The following is a 24,136-nucleotide window of genomic DNA, read 5'->3' as shown; positions in this document are numbered from 1 at the left end:
CTGACATACATATATAATTGTATTTAACTAACATGACTGTATTTTTAGATATTGAAAAAGAGTAACTACTGAGTAACTTGCCGGTACTTCTCGGTAGAATCTACATTCCGAACCGGTGGTAGCTTTACTTTAAATAGTTTGTTAAATGACGATTCAAAAGTGCTTGTAAAAGCCTACTTGACTAAAGTATATTTTGATTTTGATTTAATCATCATCAATCATAAGTTTGTTAACGCTTGCAATTTCGAAATGAAACAAAACATTAGAATCAAATTTGATACCTTAAGAAAATGTTTTCAAGTATTTCAATTTTTCCGTCTCGAAATTGTGTAAACAATGGCTAAGGCGCTGTGCTAACGGCCGGCGGGGTTAATTAAACAATAAATAGCCGGCTAACGATTATTATATTCAAAAGCGGCAGCTTTGAATTCGCATCACTCTCCGGTAATGTGTCAACTCAAAGCGTGGGCGTCTATTCGCGCGTTGCCGTGCGATTTTTAAGCATGCGATATTTTTTGTGATATATGTTTCTCACTTCCCGTCTTATCTTTAATGTTTTTAATCATTCTGATTTGATTGTTCGACAAAAACTAATTGGGTTTCAGAAAATATTGGTTACGCTAGTTTTAGTAGGTCATATCAGAGGGTTACACTTAATATGTAACGATTACTTTAGGCGCTACTTAATATTGATTTGACGTTTAAAATCTATGAATATAATACGGACTATCTGAAGTAACCGGTATCTGTGTCTCAGGCTAATTTTAATAATTTTAAATGCTTTATTATGTAAACACAAGATATAACGAAATGCTATATTAAACTTTGTAACAATGATATATTTTAAGCTTATTGAAATTTCCAACTGTATCCAGATGACGTTGCTGTACGTGAGCTTTGAGAGTAGGTCCCCGTCATTACGGGCAGCTCGTTAACGCTCTCTAATTGCATCGGGTTAATATAGACTTTGTTAAATAAAATCTCTCATCTCGCCTCCCCGTACCCCCCTCACCCCCTCGTGGAGTTTTTTCGTTATTTACCGCGCTGCAGATGCCCTTAATGACGCGTTCTGAAACTTACGATGACACTTGGCGTTGCCTCGCCTCAAGCCTGGCTGTTAATTGCGCAAGGAATTAAAGAATTTTCGTTCTTAATGGGACGGCCTGATGTACGGTGGGGGAAGCGAGGTTATGATTCAGAATAATACTGTGTACAATACACTGAGCTCGGCCGGAGTATTCTCTGAGGTAAGCGTGTTAAGTTTAATGTCGCTAGTGCTAGTTGTTTTGTAATGGAACATGACACTTCAATAACAATACATTTTATTTAAATAAAAAATATAAGATTCGAATATTTTACGCAACGTTTTAAATGTAAAAATCGATTGGGTTTGTTATTTCTTCCGGTTCTTCGTTGTGTTTGCGATACAGCTATTTTGTCATAACACAATACCGTTATACTTATAAGGCTTATGTTTTGATATAGCGATAAAATTGTCAAGGAAGGAAGTAAGGGAAGGTCTACGTCACTATTAGCTAAGTTCGTACATTAAATTGAGCGTAAAATTTTCTTAGGACATTTGATTGAGCCAAAGTAACGGATAAGCGTTCAGAGGCGCCACGTGGCTGAGACATTACGCCCGGCAATTCGCGCATGATTAAAATTATACCACTTCATTATCGCCGAGGGAGTGATGGTGGATAGATTATGTTAAATAGACATGGCAGATGATTATTTAAATTTAGAATTTCTTTATTTTTAAATGACTTTCAACTGTTTTAGGTATTTTGTGCATATTTAATGCGTTTATACAAAAAATATTTTTTGATATTTTAAGAATGTCATTTTAATATATGTATGTAATACTAAACGAGTTGTTGTTAATTATCATATTTTTTTTAAATTATTATTTTAGATAGTCAAAGTGTAAGTTAATATGCCACTTTTTAAAATTATGTGAATATATATAAAAAAAATTTTTTATGAAACATAATCAAGTATTTATATAAATTTTGTCTAAACCAGATTAAGTCTATGGTCGAGATGTTAACAAAGACGTTCGGCAAGACTGGCGTGAATCGGGACGGATGACGATCGGCGCCCTACTTAATTAATCCAAGGGCTCTAATTAATAACAATAATTCCAATGTGAATTGTCGCCGAGATCCGCCAGATGTCGCTAGACGATAAACGCTCTTCATGGAAATGAACTTCTATTATTTCGAATGTAATTATTGAAGAGAAACTGGATCCTTGCGCACAATTAAATCTTGAGAACGTAGGAGGTCGTGAAATTGAAACTTAAAAACACATTCAGCCATGATTTAATAAATAAGTTTTAATTTTTTTACAGGATATAAAATAACTAATTACTGTGCTTCTTTATGTACCGTGTATTAATTTTATTCGTTCTTATTGAAATTAATTAAAAGCGATTAAACGAATTAGCTTTCTTACTATTGCAGTCAAGAATAATTAATCAATGAGGGAGGTTTGTGGTTGAGACGAACACCAGCAACCTCTTCATACAATTTCCTTTTAAGATTATTTTTGTTTTATATTAGAACGTTTTATTTATCGATACTCTTATCTATATGAGATTATATATTAATGAGATGAGATATATATTAATGAGTAAGCGTAAGAAATCGTAACATTACTAGTTTTATTTCCTTATATTACGTTTATTTTATATCTATGATTAACTGATCGATTATTTTAAATAATGATCGAATGTATTGTTGTTAGAGTTTAAATAGATGCAAGAACTTGTGTTTGTGCGAACGAAGCACCCTCGAAACTTGGCAACAAGCTAGCTAACGTAATTACAGTCTGTAGTTCCTAACACAAAGACATTGAAGCCCTTATATTGTTACGTAATAATTATTTTGGCAAAGGCAACTTGTCTCAAACAATCTCAAGCAAATAGAGCATAGATGCCTTACAAATTTTGAGGGCGACAGATCAAACGCGCTTTTGTTTTATCTGTAAAGTACTAAGATGGCTTCTCCGTTTGTTACGGCGTTTGAAGAGTGACATTTGTATAAATTGGAAATTATTTGATTCTGTGTCAGATTTATCTAAGAAAAATTTACATATAGCTTTGCAATTATTCTACTCTATAACAATAAAAGATTTTGTTTTTTAAATAATAAGAAATATTAATTTCTTTTCTCATAAGTTTTATAACTGCGGCATTATATCTTGCCAGTAGTACAAGGAGACGAGTCAACTATTTCAATAATAACGTACGAGTTGCACCCTTCCTTAGATCGTAAGCGAATGTCATAAAGTCTGAAGTTTACGAGCTAATTGACGACTGAAACGAAAACACTTCAATGATGACTGATCGTGTGTCTCCGCTTGATGGACAAAAGCTACACTTTCATATATTTATTATACAACGGTTAAACGGACCACCTCCATGAAAATATATATTTAGATTTGGTAAAGTTTCATTTTTTATTTTCAAACATGCAAATACACCTATACAATATTTCCTATAAGATAAGTGACAACTGAAAACAGCAAAACGGTCAAAGTTATATAAAAGCATTTGTAAAAAAATAAGTTAATTTAATGAATGTAAAAAACAAAGATGAGAATAATTTACAAGTAAAAAATATTATATGTGAAATTATAAGTGAAATCTTAAAGAACTAGAACGTACAAAAAATCTAATAATTTTAGTTTTTTTTTTATTTTATGTTCACAGATAAAACATTATCTATTATTACACATTTTTTTTTGAAAAGATTACAATAAAAGTTAACACCTCCACCGCTAATAGGGTCATTATAGATAATAGCAAAATGCCATTTATTTCATATCTATATTTGCGCAACTGGAGGTCGAGCGGGGGACATGTGTAACTCAATAATTTTATTGTGCTGGGGATTTAGCTTACAATTGTGTGAAATATTATCTGTGGGTGAGGTCTATCACATATGCTGCGGAACCCCACGCTTTGACGCGACGTTAGTCACAGTGCTTGATAAACTAAATGGGAATTCATTTATTTTTCATAAATTCATAATAATAATTTACATAAAAACTTACATTAAAATTATTGTTCCTAAGTGAAGGTAAGAAAAAAACACTTATTTATTATTATAATTCTTTATTTTTTGGAACAATAATTATATCGACGAATCTCGTTGTTTAAAAATGATGTTGAAATCGTTACGATACGTGATTTTTAATTCTACAAAATGGAAATATTTATTATTCCTACGAAATGTTGTTTAGTAGACATTTCTATTTTATTTTGTGCGGACTATATCATTTAAATTCGGTAGTGTTCCGCTAATTTAGTGTACGTAGGGGTGACACAAACAAAGCCGCATAGCATGACGGGCGACGACCAAACAAAAAATATGACATCTCTATAAAAGCGCGCAGCGTTCGCGGATAAATGTCCCTTAATGATTAATATTTTTAAAACTATTTTGTGGGCAGGCCACTAATAAAGTATGTATGATATAAAAGTTTAAACTCGTTTTTTTTATTATATAATATCTTATGAAAATAATCAGCGCTATAACTAGCTTAGTAAGAATTATTTAAATTAGATAGTGTTTATTTCATCATCATTCTTAAGTTATAATTGCCCGTGATAAATAATATAAGATGATAAATAATATAAATGAATAAATAAAGATCTGTAAAATAAAATTGTTTAGATTTTTAACTTTCACATTAAAAATATTTGCTAAATAGAATATAACATACTCAGATCTCACTTTCATAATGCATTTTATTTGGTTTACTTCGATTCAATGATACTGCAAAATTAATTAATGTAAATGGATCTAGAACTTATCAAATCCGGAACAATTACGCTGGGCATCATTACTTTGTCGGATCGTCGCTAAATCGACAATATCTGTACCGTCGCGTGGCAAGTAATCCCTTAAGCGTAACCCACTGCGTGAGAAGTGAATAAACCGTTGGGGTCCGAACTACTTACTCGATCGTGTATGAATCTTAGACTGACGATCCAGAGAATTTATTAAATGACATTAGTTGAATGATTCCATATACATTTATCATCTATTTTATTATCATTAAATATTATTCATTTTTTTTTCGAGTTTCGTATTTGCGGTTGAGTTATTAGTTAGTAGAGTTATAGTAGTTGGTATGAGTTTATATATATTATTGGAACCATTCTTATGGGATCAGGAAAACGTTCCAAAGCCGGAAAGTGAGTGATTGAAAAGCTAATATAATTAAAAGAAACATATCAAATGAAATGCCTACCAACTGTTACGTAAATATACCTAATATGAATTTCATTATCTTTCAGTGAAAATTAAAATTAATCTTAATTATTTTTTAAATCTTTATCTATTATATTTTTTTCCTCGTTATGGTTTTTCGTTAATATAGGAATATTGTTGGATTTATACGAACTTATAAGTTTAGGGAAACAACATATTATTAGAGATAATAACTTCGTATGTGTTTGGTGGACGACCAGCCTTAAGATTGATAGTGAGGGAGGGCTGTCGTTGAAAGTTAATTCGTGTTTGTTGTCAATGCAGTCGCTTTATTATGTCGGAGAAAATGCACTTTTCTTTTGAACTTTCTTTAGTACTGAGGGAATTTGAAATTTATATGTATTTATAAGAACTATATATTATACAAATTTTCATTGAAAAATGTATTAAAAAAGATATACAAATTGAAAAAAAAAGTTTGAGGTCCTTAGAGTTCTATTTTTTTCTCGCGTATCTCGAGCTGAGAAAATAATAATTGACTTTATCGTTTTACTTTGTAAATACATTTGATATGTTATAGAATAAGAATTACAGCTGTTTTTTTTTTAAAAGTTAGTATGCAAAATAAATGTTTTCTGCATACTAACTACATACAAAAATTACTAAAGTTCCTAATAAAGTGAAGATGTGTGGCTAGTTCAAATAACAAATAAAAAAAAAAATTACTTAATACCATTTAAAGTAATTTACTTTTACAAATACAAAAGTAATGAAATATAAAATTCGTAAAGACAGATAATTGATAATATTTTGAAATTAGCTACGATTTATCCCTTCAGTTTACGAAGACGACCCTTTAGCTGTATTAACCCTTAAACATCCGGGGGCCGTCGCGACACGCGGACTGTCACATTCACAATATAGTTTTATAGTTTATTATAATATTTTCGTTCCATATTGCCCCGATTTCCCCTCGCTCTACACTTTACACTACGTGATTTTATACTTCAAATTTTTATAACGAATACTTTAGATTTAAATTAGTCACGAAGTCTATTGGGCGTTAAGCTTTAAACAGTAATCATGCAGGTTATGTGCATTTTCCATGAATATAATTAAATAAGTAGGAAGTATCATAAATTATAAATGAAAGTTTCTTTTTTTTTAAATTACTTCACATCTTTTAGTTTTTTTTTACCTATATTAAAAATAAATGAGTAAACGAGAATAAAGTTATTATATTATAATGTATAAATAAGTAGTCATATTGGTTTATGTTTATGGTTACTTCTAAACTTAAAATCTTAGGGTTATAGTGTAAAGTTATATTGATTTTATATAAATCGAACTGTTTAACATAAAACAAATATTTCAACTGGTTCTTATAGAGTGTTAACCAATCAAACTCTACAGATTGATTATTTATATGAATATGTATTGAATGATTCCATGATCAGAAATTCTCGTTCAGAAACAATATTGAAACCCCTCGTGTGGGCCAGGCCTATTCTGTTATCGCCGCTTGATCCAAACGATGACAATAAATCATCTAATTTGGCGACGGATCGCGAATTCCGGGTGCAGCCATATCTGTGGGTGGATTTACAATGTTCGAATGACAGCTACACGTGGTTATTACAAGAATTACTCCAATATGACGATTTATATTTCAGAGTATATTAAAATCTTGCAGGGGTTACAAGCTAAGCTTCCTAAAATTACGTGTTCCGTTGAAATATTGCTTTAGATGGTATGTATGAAATGTTATGAAAACGCCTAATATATACGTTCAAGTAATTTTAATTCTATGCTAATTATTTTTATTATTTACAGTTTTGAATTATGCTATATTTATTATTTAAAATTTAGAGCAGAAATGGCCCAATTGTTAAAACATGGAAATCTTATCTTATCTTCCGTGTTAAAATAAGGGTACAAGAATACATCAGAATATTCGTATACTTAATTTCTGTTCCATCTCCTACTCGGTGGTAAAGGATAACATCCAAAGAAAACCTGTGTGGAAGAACTTAAATTTGACTCAGATTTGATTTTTATACTGCAAATATTTTTTAAAGCCGTGATGGCCCAGTTTTTAGAATGCGTACATTATTACCGATTTTGATTTAACAACTGGGTTCAAACCCAGGCTTAATTTGTATTTATAATTCATCTCGTGCTCGGCGGTGAAGGAAAATATTGTGAGGAAACCTGAATGTATCAAATTCCAACGAAATTCTGCCACATGTTAATCCACCAAGCCGCATTGGAGCAGCGTGGTGGCATAAGCTCTTACCTTTATTCCTTCTCCTTAACGGGAGAGAAATTAACAGGCTGGCCATGTTGTTGTTGCTATGTGAATTTTTTTATAAATTAATACAGTCAACGTAACGTTTCGCATATTTCAGAACTCATTTCTCATCCAGATAGTAAGAGGGTTGATAACTCTACAGGCAGTAAATAGTGTATGTATGTAAGTGGATCGATGAGGTTGAGCGCTATGTACGGAAACAATGGGCCAAGGCGTCGACACAATGGACAATGCCCGTGCCTCCGATACGATAAATACACTCATCTAACCTGCGTCCGTGTGTGCGCTATATGCTTTCATATTGTGTAACAATTGTTATCGTTGACGATGTAAACTATGTGACTTCGTTTCATTGCGTCTGTAAATACGATATTAACTTACTTGTAATTACTGCTGATATAAGTTTAAAAATACCATTGTCTTTATATAATATGATAGTATTGGTTTTATATCAGGAGAAATAGCACATAAAAAATAAAACGGATAGATCGTAAGCTGTATTCATATCAAGCTAATTTAGTTCACAGATGTTAAGTTGACCAAACGAAATTGTTATGGAAGGCGTGGTTCTAGTAGATAAGTAGATTTGTGACAGTATGGTAACGACGCACATAAATTGTGAGGACAAACACCGTTACAGCGGCTTAGCTTCCGTACAAACAAGGGACTGTCGAATGACACCAGCCCGCGTTTGAGGGTTAAAAGCATTTATTAGCAATACACTGTTAATATTAAATAAACTACGCGTTATGTTACTCGTTTTTGAATGTAGCGTGTTTTGGTGACATTTTGTGGAACAATTAACTTTCTAGGCTAAATTAAATCGGAACAAAGATTTTCCTTATCACATTATAAGTTCTGTGACCTGGTATAGAGGTACGCGGATTGACCTCATAAAACCGAGGTAACCCTAAAGAACATCAGCATAGAATTGCAATGTCGGCGCGTGCGCAAGGCGGGTGTGCTATCACAATGCAGCGGAAGACGTCGCGCACCGACCTCGGCAGATGGTGCCCTCTTCGACCATCTTGAAACTGGTTTCTAATAAACGCAATTTTTTGACCTCAGCTTTAGTGTTTTTTCTAATAATATGAATAAAATACGTTTTTTGTGGACCCCATACTGATAAAGGACTTTTATAAAATAACTCTGATAAATGTTTAGATGGAATGTATATTTATGAATTATGATGAAAACGTATATTTTATGCATTATCATAATGAAAAGTATTTTACGATTGATAGTAAGTATTGAGAAAATCTAAAGATAAGTTTTGTGATTACGTTTGATGGATAGGTTTGGTATTTAAGACAAATAAATAATTATCATAAAATATCAAAAAAGATAAAAAAATTCTATAAATAAAAAAAATGTGAATTTACATTGTTTGTGTTTTAAATATCTGTGTTTAAACTTTTTAATGTGGTTTATCATTTTATCATATTCTTGGCTGTAGAATAATAAATAATATAAAAATAGAGACGTAATTTATTTTTATTTCCCCTACAATATAATTTCCATAAAGTTTCCGGTTATCATAGAATAGACCGCGTCACGGCACGCGTCTGCTCGCCTCCACACACACTAACGTACCAAATATGTACTTTACGAACACACTGGCAGATAAGAACACGCGCCAAATTGAGTGCCGTAATGAATGAGCCCTAAAATAAACCGCCATACAAAGCGAACATCTTGTATTACAGAGTTTTGTATGGAGAGGAAGTAGGAAGGCAGCTGGCTGTGACTTCTTTTTCTTCGATTTGGTAATGATGGTTTGTAGTGCATTGCGCCTTTGTTCCGGTGTCCTGTCGCGTGCCTCGACCTATTATTGAGACTGTAAGTAGGTGGAAAGGTGTTCGGGTGTAACTGTACCGTTGCTAGTCAAGATGTTTTGATAGACTAGAACCTGGGGTGTTCGATACCCCATCAAGTACAAGATGCTATCAACTAACAAATCACAGCACTGCAAATATAAATTATTAGTATAAAAATTAATAACGTTCGGAAAATCTTTTATCAGTGTATCACAATGTGAAGTTAATTTAAAATTTTAGAACACTAGCAACACCTTCACCAGCGGGTAATGAAATACCTAAAATATTTAAATTATCAGGTTAAGCCGTAATAAAAAAATGGTTAAATCAGTTTGAAATCACAGATAGACACCAATTATAATTATAATATTTTCGTTTAACTTTGAAATTTGGCAATAAGTAGAGTTTTTTTTTTCGATTCAATGAGTGTTATGTGTCGTGTACTTTTGGATTTTCCAGTTGTATTTATTTTTTTATACGAGTACATGATAAGCTATATCAATGTTGGCCGAGAGAAAATCTTAGGTTCGAATTATTTAAAATCCAGCACTAAATACCAATACCACATCGAGAAAACCTGCAGTTGTGAAATGAATATCTGTCACTTGTTGGTCCACACAATCGCATCGAAGCGGCGTGATGAAATAAACTCCTAACCGTCCTAAACAGTTGGAGATTAACTTCACTTTTAGAAAAAAATTAATATCATCCGATTCATTCGTCTGAAATAAATGTATATTGTTTGAAATGTGATCGATTATGTTCGAAGTACTCGGAGATTTAGAAGGTATTAGAAATACATAAAAGACTAAGATAAGGATTGTTACGTAATATGACGTATTAGCGTTGAGTACAAGCGGCGAGATTGGCGCGCTGATTGCCTAATAGTTTATATATCTTTATTAAAACTATATCTAAAGGTAAAACCTAATTATTTATAGCTAAAGATAAAATTTAATACTTTTGTAATCAATTTTTGAAACCAAGTACAGTAAATATAGTAATCATTTTATATATTGCCGAATATACATCATGATAACGATCATGGACCGTGAGCGATCTTGGGCACGTAGACGTTTTTTAGAAGGTTTTTTAATGGTAATCTGAAACAACTGGATAGAGGACAGAGCATGGCCCGACGCCTTCAAGTGTTAGTAACCTTAAAACCTTATGGCTTTTAATAGATCAACCTGGAATTCAATTCTGGTACCTCATGATTTGCAACTGTACATGTTAGCTAATAGACCAACGTGGCTTTGAACCATTCTGAAATGTAATTACGGGTATATCGTAAGCTCTGTATAATAAACACTTAAATAGGCACTTAGGCCACCCGTTGTCTTAGGGGATGCGTGCACGCAAATAGTAATTAGATCAATTTTCAACGCATTACGAACCCTTCTAGTGCTTGTCGGTACCAGCGCTTCAGACAATCGCTCGGCCAATTATTTGTTTTTAAGTTTGCGTAACTTGTAAGGGTGTAGATATTTTTTACCAAGCAAAATAGAAGATAATGTGTTATTTTTAAAACAGACCTTTTCTCCTTAAGCCAATTTAATTTGTTTTTATAATGAATGAAAAGTTGCATAATATCATTATTTTTTCTTGCAGGAAAGCAAGATGACGGCGAACCTCCAGCCAGCAAAGATGAGAATGGCGGTAATGTATACATTTTATTAAGTTAAGTTTAGCCATTAGCAGCAATGTTGGTATCCACGTGGCACTGGTAAATCACCCATGTTGGTCTTCAAATAAGTCCAAGATTACGTCAAAGTTCTTGATAGAATATGCACTAATTTAGTTCGAGCAATGTCTTGGATTTCTCTTCTTAATTTCGTTCTGATTTTTATCAGATATATTAAAGAACGTCCTCTACCTAAGGTTTCTGGAAGAGTTTTCCGTTGTAGCGATGACCTACGTAGGTACCATTATTTTTTATCTTTCGTCTCTTTTGGTGTACAGTTACTGTTTATTTTAAATTAAATTTTAATGTATCTTTGCTATAATCAGGTAAATATACTAAGATGCTTTTACCTATTGTATTTCTCTATCGTTATTTAACATGATCATGATGACATGACCTGATCACGTGACCTGTCTCGCGACGCGTAGTGTATGTATACCGATATTTTAATTTTAATTTAAATAAGTATATTCAATCCAGTATATCGTCTACACGTTGTCGTCTTATATAATATTTTGAGTTCTTAAATTTACTATATACTTTACATTAAATATGCGTGACGTAAGGTGAAAAATATTGTATAAAGTTTCGCATATATTCGTGTGTGCAGTGAGAACCGGCGGAAATAACTGAGCTAAGTGTAGGAATGTTTGATTTATCAATTCGTAATCGATAATCTAAATAAAAATGTAAGTATTACATAAATTAGTAAGATAATTTATAATTATAGGAAAATGTTATTAGTGTAGTCATTAATTGGTGTCTTAAGATATATCAACGTAATTACTTACGATAAAATAATGTTTTAGAAACGTAGAAAAAACGTAACGACAAAATTTATTTCAGGTTTAACCCAAATAAAATGTTGATTAAGTTAAGATCTATTACAATGATTGATTTCTTATCTTATTTGATTGAAGATTTAATAATCATTAAAACTATCCTTTATCAATTATTCAAGTACCTACCTAAACATTAGAATCGTCATCTTAAAAGAAAAAATATTATATAACATAGCGTGCCCCGGATTGCATTCGTGCCGAATTAATCTGTTACTATTATTATACGAATTTTAATCATTATCAATAAATATGATTTTAATTTTTATCATATTTCATACTAACAATTTGCTTTAGCTTCGAACGGGTGCAATTTATTCATAAAAAAATGAGAAGTGCGCATAGCAAGATAGCAGAAGAAAGAAGATGAAATAATTAGTTTATATAAATATGTAATAAACGGAAGATATGAATAAAGATATTAATGTTTTTTTTTATGGCAAGTGGTCGACACCGCCCATAGACAATGGCACTGTTAGAAATATTAGCCATTCTTTACCTCACCAATTCGCCACCAACCTTGGGTCTAAGATTTTATGTCCCTTGTGCCTGTAGTTACACTGGCTCACTCGCTCTTCAAACAACAACAATACTGAGTACTGTTGTTTGGCGGTTGAATATCTGATGAGTGGGTGGTACCTAACTAGACGGGCTCGCACCACCAAGTATTATATACTGTGCAACAAAGTTCAAAATGCATCCACGGCTTCATGTTACAGCTACAGAACACTTATTACGAAATGGTGGAAATGGTATTCTTTTTAAGTATCAATTTTAATATATGTGTAATATACTCAAACCAATATATATATATAAACCAACAAATAAATAAACGTTATAATCTTTTCGCACATTTTACGCATTTTTAATTTTGCTTATTTATAAATTGCACCCGAGCGAACCTAGGGCGAGTTGCTAGTGTGAAATATTATAAAATTAAAAACATATTTTTATTACAGATAACGATTCGAATACGTATTATAATTGTAACAGATTTCATTGAGCACGAACGCACTATCTTTAGATTTTATCTTTATATACCTACTTAATAATAATTCTGTAATACATTCAAGATAATTATAATGTGCGTATTAAAAAGTCGATCAAGTAACGCTCTGCACATGTACCACTACTGGGCTGATGTTCGGAGCTGAAGCTTAAGCTTGTCTTCGTATAAGCTATACTTGGTCAATGGAAATATAAACGTTTTAATGTAATTTTTCTTGACCCTAAGTTAATATTTTACGTGTAATCGGGTGTTATCGTTTGTTCTATAGAACATCTTTATCTACAAATCGAATAGTTTATTTATAAAAATTGATACAGTTATCAAAGATTATTGTTCTTGTCATATCTCCTTGATAGAAGGATGATTTTTTTTTTGTCATTACATAGCATTCAAATGGAAATAGCCGTGCGAATCGGTTTTCAATTCAGTGAAGGTGGTGTTAACTTGTTTTGGCTACCGGATTTGATTTATGATTTCCAAGTATTAAAAATAGGGGGTTGTGGGGTAAGTTTAATATCTTATTTACAAAATATTTTAATAATTTTGATTACGGTCATTTTTTGACTTTTGAATGTATCTCAATATTTATAGATATATTTCGTTATATATAAAATTCATTGCTATATATATAATTTGTATATTTTCTACGATTAGTAGCTCGTATTTTTATTGCGCAATCTAATGTATTTATACCTATATCGTATAACTATGAACCTCTTATTTTTTAATGCCAGAGAATAGCCTAACTATCTAGATTAACAACATACGAACCCTTTTTTTACAAATATTAAAGTAGTTAAGTCGAAGTAATTCATGAAACTATTCATAGAATAGTTACAAAGAAATATCTGGAGTTGAGGCGTTTCTCAATCAATGGGACATTCCCTGTCTCTCACATTAGCTTATAATTCGTATGAAGCGGATTCCTATAAACCGGATTTAGGTTATTAAGATTTGGAATATGTTATCGTAATTTTCTGTACTATCGTCTCCATGACAGATAAGTGACGTAGAGATGCTATAATTATTTATTATTGAACTCTACGTAGCGATAATATTTATCTTGTCATAGGTCCGTATCAGCTAAGCAGTTTTATCATAAATTATTACAGGATTTTCACTTAAGGCATTTTAATTTATCCGTGGTATTAATTGCAATAAATGCAGTCACTATTTGATTATAAATATTGTAAATTTTTTAAACGTTTAAATCCATCTCATAAATATTTCTCCGTGCTTTAATCAACACACATAAAAGACGAATAGCAGGTAATAAGAAAATGAAATATAGTATTGATATCTGAATCCGATTTCAGTCGATAGTAAAGCGGGTCGAGAATCGATTCTCTTCCCGGTCGTTACGTGTGTCATTAATGGTGTCGTAAAGCGTGGTCGCGGGTCGGCGGTGTCGGAATGCGCCGCGCGGCACGCCCGGAGGCGATAAACTGTCTAAGGGTGATGGTAAACCCGACGTCCTTAACGTTGAAGGAATCTTATGAATTCTCTGAATATGTTAAGTTACATACGTGGCAAGAAAAAATAATAATTCGGAAAGAGTCTCAAAAGGTATTTGTATTAGATTAAATTAATAACTGCGCACATAACTATTTGATTTTATCGGTTTTCGTTTAAGTTAGTATTTAATAAATATATCCATATAATATAATCGATATTTTGAATAATTGATTTGATAAATATTATAAGATATCGAAATATAACACCGTTTCGCTCAGTGTGCAGACGCCTTATTTTTATTAACGCTCATAAGCGCCTCTTGTCTTTATTTTTCGTTTTACCTTAACATTCTAAACTTCTCGAGACGCCCTTCGTCACGGTACCTAATTAAGTTAGCCACAATCATTTTTGTTAGTCTACCTGTAGTTTCCAATGCTAAATCACTTTTCGGAAGAGACGATTATTAATATATTTTAAATAACGACTTTCTAATGTTACTTACATTCGTTATCGGAAATTCTTATAGAAAATGATACAATTTCTATCTTATATGGATACATAAATATGTATGCGCGTATATTCATATAAGTGTTTGCATTTACGTATGGTAATGTAAAAATAAAATCCACTTTATATTAGTATATAGGGGTGGCGCGTGCAACAGTTTTGCATGAGGACTACCACCAATTAGAAGCAATACCAAAACCATCGGCTCAAGTACCATCATTATCTCGGCTCTACTACGCGAAGGTAGCTCTTCAGCCCCTGTCATTGGACATAGAATCCAATGAAATATTCACGGGTTTTTGGAGACAAGTGGAGTGAGCAATCCTCAAGTATGGGGTTGGGACATAGTTAAAGCGTTTAGGTTGAGAGTCGTCGAGGGCGCAGCCTTTTGTAGATTTTTATATCGTTTTGGCGGGTATTCGTGGGCGAGCTATTTTATCAATTCGTGGGGGAACAGGATTCGTTTTGACAACTCTCGAAGGCGGAAAATTGGCGGTTGTAGTATCATGTACGAGTGCAAGATCCGTTTACCTTGTATACTTAAGAAATATAATGCTAAAACATCGTAAATGATGATACAAGCATATAACGGATTATAGAATCAATTAAACTCATTGTGATGGTGTTTTCGTAGAAATAATAATTCTAAATCAATTTAAAGTTTAAATGATTTATCCAATATTGTCAGTTTTTATTAGCATAGTTTGATAAATTAACAAATTCACCTTATAACACTTGTGATATTATTTTTACAATATAGATTGTAATATCGATGATTTAAAGCTATAAATATCGTGACGGACCCCGTTCGTACCGAGTCTGTACATACCGTCGCCATAACAACTACATAAAAGCACTGAAGCATGCGTCCTCTGATTGGATGGATATTTCTGATTTAATAGGATTCGCATATTTAGATATTCTCGATATGCATTTGATGTAGCAATGAAAGCAATAGTGTAGCTGCACGTCCAGTCTGACGAATCGCATTCATTTTAATAATATTCAACCGTGAAATTTTGCAATTGACGCTGTTTATTCTTACGTGTGTATGTGAGATAAGGTAGTAGATAAAGTGTTATAGGCTATTTTAATTTTAACGATGTTGGAAAACTTTTATTAGCATTTTAAATCTATTTGAAATTATGTTTCGTTCGAAATTGCTGCGGATATTAATGTTAATAATCGAATAGTTTTCAATTATTACTATGTATATAGCGTGCTTGTTTTCATGCATCGTATATTATAAAGCCACTCGACAATGAATGATTATGAAATATTAATGAGTGCACAATAAAATGAAATCGCTTCACTTTAAATGATTTCATCTGCACAAGAGTCTTCCCATGTCGAGACAATGGTGAGCTCTCACACTAAACTGTGACCTTTGTTTTGATCTTTTGTTCTTTTTGTTTTAAACCCCCCTCGGTCGTTTCGGAGTGCGAGCCACGTAGAATGATAATATTCTGTTTTCTATAATGTACTATTATTAGACTAACGACGTTTTGTTTGAACCAATGGAAATAAAACAAACGCATTGCACTCTGTTTCGTTCAGTTTCGCTAACAATACACGTTGCTAGAAACTTTATGTTCCATACTAAATAGAACACAAGAAGAAAATATTATAATAAAAATATACATTGTAAATCAATCATTCGATAAATATAAATTTATGGATACTTCTAAAAATAAAATTCAAAATATACTTTATTCAAATAGACTGTTTCAATATTTTTCTCGTTTGTATTAGGTACACATAGAAGTTTATTCTTTAGGTACGGAACAGAATAGGTAATGTATTTTTAATTGTAGGTATAATAGAATATTGGTAGGAATACATAGATTAGTTTTGAAATGTAGTTAAAAAATACATATTTTTAAGTCGTCTAATAAATCTGTATTTGTATATAGGGTTAAGATTTTACTTCGTGTTAGGTCTCTGTGGAAGCCCGTCTGGGTAGGTAGAACCATATATTCTACCGCGGAAGAGCATTATTGGTATTGATGTGTTCGGGTTTTAAGGGTTAATGACAAGTGACATAGCATCTTAGTTCCCAAGGTTGTAATGTCTATGGGCGATGGTGATCATTTACTACCAGGTGGCACATATATCCGTCTGCCTATTTCAAAAATATTGACACAATGTCCTTATATACAACACACTAACATAAGTAGGAACATCTTGTTTCATTTCTTTTATGAAATAGACACATGAATTGAAAATTACAGGTGTAAAGTGTTCCCGTGATAACTGTTTGAAGTTAATGTAAGAATTTGTAAAGTGTTTATTTTTTTGTTTCAAAAAACGTTTATTTTCTTATGCACGCTTAAGTTTTACTTCTTCGGCGTAATCAAAAAAGTTTAATTGCGTGCAAATAATTAATTAGAATAAAATAATAATAATTATTATTATTATAAATGTAACTACTACGACAAATTTAAACATTCATCATGTAAATTTGTAATTAAATAATCATTGCGAAATAAGAAAAAATGTGAAATTATCTATTCCGAGCGCATTGACACTCAATTGGTAATTTCAGTCAAGTCATCGTGACAACTCATTGTTAAGCGAGCAACTTTATCATGTATGTAGTCCTAATATCACACTGTGCACACGCATCATAAAAAAACACTGTCATCATTCTTTCATGACGCGCCTAAAGAAGTATAACTTCAAATCTGTGCCTTTTTGGCACAAATAAAGGCCATAAAAAAAATAACTTCAAAAATCGATTATATTCCAAATGTCTGAACCTTAATTTTTGAATATTAAGTACATTACGATTATTTCTATGAACATGTAAACGACTGCGCGTGATCGTCTATTATCTTAAGAAAATTGTGATATTAGTATGATTGACTAGTTCATTAGAAACAATTTAGGAATTCCGAATATTAATTATTCTTTGTCAGATTGTCGTAAGGCGTAATTATATTATTATAAATGGGTAAAACCTATTCGTTATAAGCAATTAATCAAGATTGACCCTGATATGATATTTTATCATAAAAGTCAGTGATATTAGCAATTGAATATACGAGATACTATAGAGTATTTATTTAATTTGAGAAGAGGAACAACTAATATTTCACGTCGGTTTTTCTCGGTGGAATTCACACGCGAATCGGTAATAGATTAATATACAACTCTATCCTACTCGACTTTAATAAAGTTTTTTTTATAACCTGTGTATGTGTGTGTGTATATTGAACTAAAGTAAGACAACAATCAAAAATACTCAAATAAAAACTGGAAAATTACGATCGAATATTGATAATATTAGCTCGATATCATCGCTTCGCGTGACGTATATTTGATAAATTTTTGCACACAGACAAAAAAAAAGATAATTTTCAAATCCATATTTACTAAGAGTGATCAATTGCCTGTAATATACGTTGATAACATTTTGAGTACATTGATTAATAGATAATTTTTATTTATTAGATACTTAAATATGATTGTTAATATGCAAATTATTATGGGCTTTATTTATGTGAAGAATTAATATTCAATTGAGCACAACAAAGTAACTGTGATTTTTTTCTGTTTCCTAAATTAAAATATATAATTAGTTTTTGAAAAAGTCTTATAAGTAATTTTCTCTAACTATTACTTTAACAATTTAAACTAAGTAAAGTTAAATTTAAGATTATAAGCTTATGTGTGAGAAATAGATTATCTTTTTATAATCTTGACTTAGTACAAATGTATAGAAAAATAAATTATTTGACACATTGCTTGCATCTACTTAGTAAATGAAGCTATACTCGGTCAAGAACAATTGTAAAATAAAATGGAAAAATATGAAAAAAACTAACTGTAATTTATAGTATCGACAAACAAAAACGAATTGAAAACGATTCAAAGAACATAGACAATGGTATTTGTTTTTTTTTTTCGTAATCTAATGAGGCAATAATAATAATTCGCGTGTCGTAATGACTACACCTACATGAGTTTAAAAAAATAAATAAATAGAAAAGTAATTTGATAACATTTAAGTAGGAATACAAGACACATGTAATGTTAAATAGAGGAATGTGATATGACAAAAATAGATGACGTGGTTAGTAACGGGCAAGCGTCAGCAAATTTTAATGAGCTTATTTTGTCTAATGTTATAATTCGTTTCGATCTTGGAAAAGAAACTTCTTGGATATATTTACTTCTACTACATGTATATTTTCTCAGCCTTTCTTTTAGATCATGGTGTAATAATAATCGTCTCCTTAAGACGGCTTTTGTTCAGTACTGGGAGACCTTCACTGGCTGTTTTTATACTTTTACAAATAGTATTCTCTTTACACAAGTTAACTTATTCAATTGCAATCTAATCGCAATTCGCTCGGGGCAGTCGAGCTACTAAAACATGATTATCCATGCACGTGTCTGTCCGTCCGTGGTCGGGAAGTGCGGATGTTTCCCGCCCACCGCACGCCCGCGGGCTTGTGAAATTAATTTCAAGTACGCCGCGAATTGTGTACATAGCTCCACATAGGCGAGAATTGTAAAAGGTGGTATATGACATTTTCATGGGTTAAATCTTATTGAAATAATATGAGTTAAATTGAGATGTCACTTGCATAAATATTATAGTGGATTAGCTTTCGAAATTAAAAAAAGAGTTACGATCCTTATAAACTAAATCTATCATACTTATTTTCTTTAATATATAGTGTGTTAGAGATAATTAATATAAATATATATTTTAATACTTTTTTTTCATAAAAATAAACTAGTTACGTGGTTATAACATACAAGCGACGTTGCTGGTTGTAAACATGCCTCCCGGATATTTGCGTTGCCTCCGACTCGCTATGTATTATCCGCAGATACACTTTATCTACTCTTGTTGACATTTGTACGGTAAATATTTTTTCTATTGTTACATATTTTATGCTTCATAGAACAGAAGAGGCAAATCAATTAAAAATAATACGATTTTATTTGGATACTGGTCACAATTGCTAAGGTGGTATGAGCTACCACAGTCACTTATAAAGCAATAGTTAATTTTGAATGATTCAAAATAGCACAACAGATAGGACTACTGTTACTAAAAATCGTTTGAAATTCAGGAATTCTCTGTTACTAACTTTTGACGTTTTAAATTTATGTTTATGATTCGTTATTCGGCGTGAATTATGAGGAAATCTACATTTGCAGGATGAAATTCTGCTACATAGCGTCCTAAGTATTTTATGACGATAGGATTCCTTTAGTCAGTAATGAAACACGGGCTATAATAACATCAGTTCATTTTAAAACTGTTATAAAGAGTTCGAATGAAATAATATATTATATTTTATGTATCAATAAACTGTTTGTACATCGAGAATTATCTATTTATTAATATGTATAGCTCGAATCAAGGAAATAATAAATAAATATGTACTAGTCTATACACCTACAGTAACCCCCAAAGTACTCAGGCATACAACAAGAAGTCAAAGCGTATGTACCCTTAGCTTTACAGACACTTACCTACTCATATAAGCGCATATCAGAAACGTCCCTTAGAAACTGCTTTTAAGAGGCCGAGTGGAGAGCGCTGTTGCGATCGGCTCCACTGCTCACCCTGGCGACAGTAAAAAATATGAGCATCCCCCTAATACACCCCCTGCGCCATCTTGAAAAACTTTGTCACTTGTAGCCGCAAATCGATCTGTGTCTACGCTACGTAGCGCGTAGGTGGGGTGTTAAGATTTTTATAATCTCAATGACAATTGTAGGTTTCATTTGTTTATTTTTTTTCAACCCAAATTTAAATCAAAACAAATAATTATACTGATATTCTTTAAACGTTACACCAATATATATTCGTACAAAAATAATGCTGGATTATAAATTAACGTAAAATCGTATAATTACAATAAGTTTGAATGATTATAATATGTCGTACGTTGAAATAACAACATCTCTACGATCAGTACTCCATTCTTTTTCATCAATAGTTATTTTAATGTAGACAATAGTTTGATCATGTATGTATGTAATGTAAGATTATTATATTCCCCTTTGTGAATTCCCGAGGTCTTGACTTTTATTGTCATTTAAATGATAATCACTAAAAGGATTTGTAAGGCATTATTCACATGACTACCTTGACAAAACAGATACGCCCTGTGGCTACACAGTTTATTGTTTTGACATTTCTGAATATCTACTTTATGTATATAGTCATAAGAGTTATAATGGAGTTTTCAATTACAATTTAAAATATAAAATAAGGACTCCTATGGATCTCAGTGGGTGTGCTTACAATTTGTACCTTTAATATCTATGTTATTTGGGCAGTCAGTTCAGTTAAAGATTAATTCAAGTTTATAAAGGTCATAAACATATGTATATTAAGTATAAAGAATAAATATTCCTACAAGTGGCAAAAGTAATTTGTATGTGAGTGTAAATATCCCTTTTTAATACATCAAAAGTTTGATTTCATTCTAGGTATTCTTATATAAAGTACTAGCGAAACGCCCGGCTTTGTACGAGCGCAATTTATACGTCAAGAATGAAACTTCAGGAATAATGTAGATTTCCACCCGTGATTTTTTTTTATAATTGGTTCCTTACTGCTGGAGATTACCTATAATAAACAAATAAACAAATTTTACCTCTTTACGACATTTGTATCGAGAAGGTTCGTCTTAATTAGATTTATTCAAAAATATATATAACTGTAATTTTAATGTTGATTGATAACTTTCAAATTTCTGGATTTTTCTATATTATTTATAGCACAGTAGTACAAGTCATTGTTACGATAGCTTCCCACTTTGTACAAACTTGCACAACCGACTTTTTAATAGGAAGATCACTATAAATCTCTAAATAATTTGAGGAGTGAGCGAACAATTGGCCTTGATTGGATATATCTTATAGATTCGCGTATTTGACAGAAAAAATAACCTTCGCGTCAAGGGTCAAGGAAAGGGATCAACCCTTTTGACATCTCTATAAAGACAGGTAGGAGATAGGGCATTTTTTAGAGATAGTTGCATTGTTATTGTGATGCCAAAGGGTATAGAAACCGAAATTAGGACCGCATTCAAATAAACTCTGACACCCCGATTGTCATAACGAACCGTGCGAAATTCATTACAAAGGAAAGCGAAAAATTGGAAACACCAAAAAAACGTTCTTTTTTTGCAAGTTACCGAAAGGGTAAAGAGAACCGCGTTTCACCGAGTCTGTGTGTATCTTGCGTGAAATCGTAGACTAACGGTTTTTTGTTAAAAGATATCTAAATAAAATGTGATCATTTTTTTCGATTTTTTTTTGTACATGTGTGTAATAATAAAAGTTTGTACGTATAACAAAATTGAAATTCAATTTACTTCCCAAATAAGCCTAATATCTCACTGGGTTCTCTATAAACTTTTCATATACAATCATTAGAATTGAAGTAGAATAAGAATACAAGTTAAATGGAATTTAATGGCATGTTTTAAGGACTAATATTATGCTCCGTGGGTCGTAGCGTGATGTCATATAAGTTGGATACCTAACGAACTGGTAGATCTCGAGATAAATCCATATAAACAAACTCTTCGGTTTCATACATTGGAATAGACTCAGTATACAATACGTCAATCCATATACACAAACTAGATATCATTCTAAAACAATAAATTTCCTAGAGATAGGAAATCAATTAATTATATAATTCCATTAAGTAATAACGTATTTTAAGCTATAAGTTTTATTTATTAATAATAATTATATCACAATTTAAAATTATGAAATAATTTTTCAAACAGCTTCCCGTGTAAAATGAACCAATTTAACAAACGAACTGTTATCGAATATTTTTATCAGAGCATCTTTTGTCCTAATCATGGGGTAAGAACAATCGATGTGAAAGTGGATTCGATTCTCAGCCTCGACTTAACACAAATGTCTGCTTGCCTTTATTATTTCAAGGACTTTATCAAGTTTTGTATTGTTTGGAAATGTAAACGGTGTTCCAAGTTTGAAGGATACGATTTCGATTGGCTAAATTTTTATTGATTAATGAACTTTTGCGACTTCCGCGGTGTAAACGATAGATTTACAGACATTCACTACAGACATCTATTCAACATTTCCATAACTAACAACTTGCATCCAATTTTTTCTTATCTACAGACAGATACCGTAAACAAAATGATGGATAATATATTCATAAACTACTTCTTCACACGTGCAAAAAAGGATTTCATTCCTTTGTATTATTTCAAACATTAAGATGTAACAACTATGCCAACGCATAGTACCGCGTATTAAAATTCATAAAATCATACTATAACTAATATAGAGGTTTCACAAAAATCATATTATTAGTATTAACAATAAAGAAATGGATCTAAAATATTTATAATATTGCTTGATCTGTATATCGAGAATAAAGTTATACTCAGTGAATTTTTATATTATATTTTTTAATTCCCCAAATAACGAAGTATTTTTTTAAACCACAGAATATAGTTTAAAGAAGGAAGTATATCTGAACACGCTGTTAATGCGGACAGAGGACTAAATAGCAGAGCATTAATTTAACTATACCTTTGTTTATTGACGATTTCTTTGCAAGACACTCGACTTTCAATAATGTTGTTCTATATATTACATTTAAATAGAATCTTAGCACTTTGATATAAGACTGATTTTTGCTTAACATCCCCGATCTTAAGGTAGGGGTAGAAAAGAATAGATATGGGGCCCGACTCCAAGGATTGAATTCTTTTGATTGCAAGAATCGTAACGGACCCTAACGTATATTTGGACAGCAACCTGAGAGGTTTGAAGTACGCCCGTGGTTTATAATTACGATAATTTGAAGGCAGATGACGAAAACTGTAATAATGCAATGCAGTTGCGATGTAATATACGTGAAGTAAATACTTAAGATTAAATCAAAACTCTTAGAAACGGTCGATGTGTTTATTCCCTTAAGCAATTCCCATTTAAAAATTTTATTATAATGTGTACAATTAATATAACTTTATCAACTTGAACTAATGTACATGGCATGTTATTTTTGAGAAGCTAAACAATATGCTTTTTATAAGTGTCTGATCTAAAGTACAAAATGTTATCGATTAAAAACTCGAGTCATTTAAATGCTTCTTGAGTGTATTGTAGTGATTAACTGCATTATCAATCTACTGTTCCTATATATATATATATATGAAAGTGAATTATTAGGTGAATTTATAATATATATACCAATATATCGAGTAATTAAATCGTGATTATGAAAATGTATCTAACATACATCATTATCAATTGATTATAAGAT

The 24,136-nt window shown here is 31.6% G+C and overlaps 1 protein-coding gene across 3 annotated transcripts in view; it reads left to right on the top strand.

Annotated features, from left to right (window-relative positions):
- LOC125069870 (histone-lysine N-methyltransferase MECOM-like) overlaps window positions 1-24,136 on the top strand; it is a 111,188-nt gene that overhangs the window by 22,322 nt on the left and 64,730 nt on the right. For all 3 annotated transcript variants that reach the window (XM_047679470.1, XM_047679471.1, XM_047679469.1), the window contains exon 2: window positions 10,962-11,009. In XM_047679470.1, the coding sequence (XP_047535426.1) occupies window positions 10,962-11,009 (48 nt within the window). The remainder of the gene's footprint in view (window positions 1-10,961; window positions 11,010-24,136) is intronic.

The sequence above is a fragment of the Vanessa atalanta genome, chromosome 16 (genome assembly GCF_905147765.1).
Source record: "Vanessa atalanta chromosome 16, ilVanAtal1.2, whole genome shotgun sequence".
Taxonomy (NCBI): Eukaryota; Metazoa; Arthropoda; class Insecta; order Lepidoptera; family Nymphalidae; genus Vanessa; species Vanessa atalanta.
The sequence above is the reverse complement of the archived record's forward strand: the minus strand, read 5'-3'. Positions and strand labels throughout refer to the sequence as shown.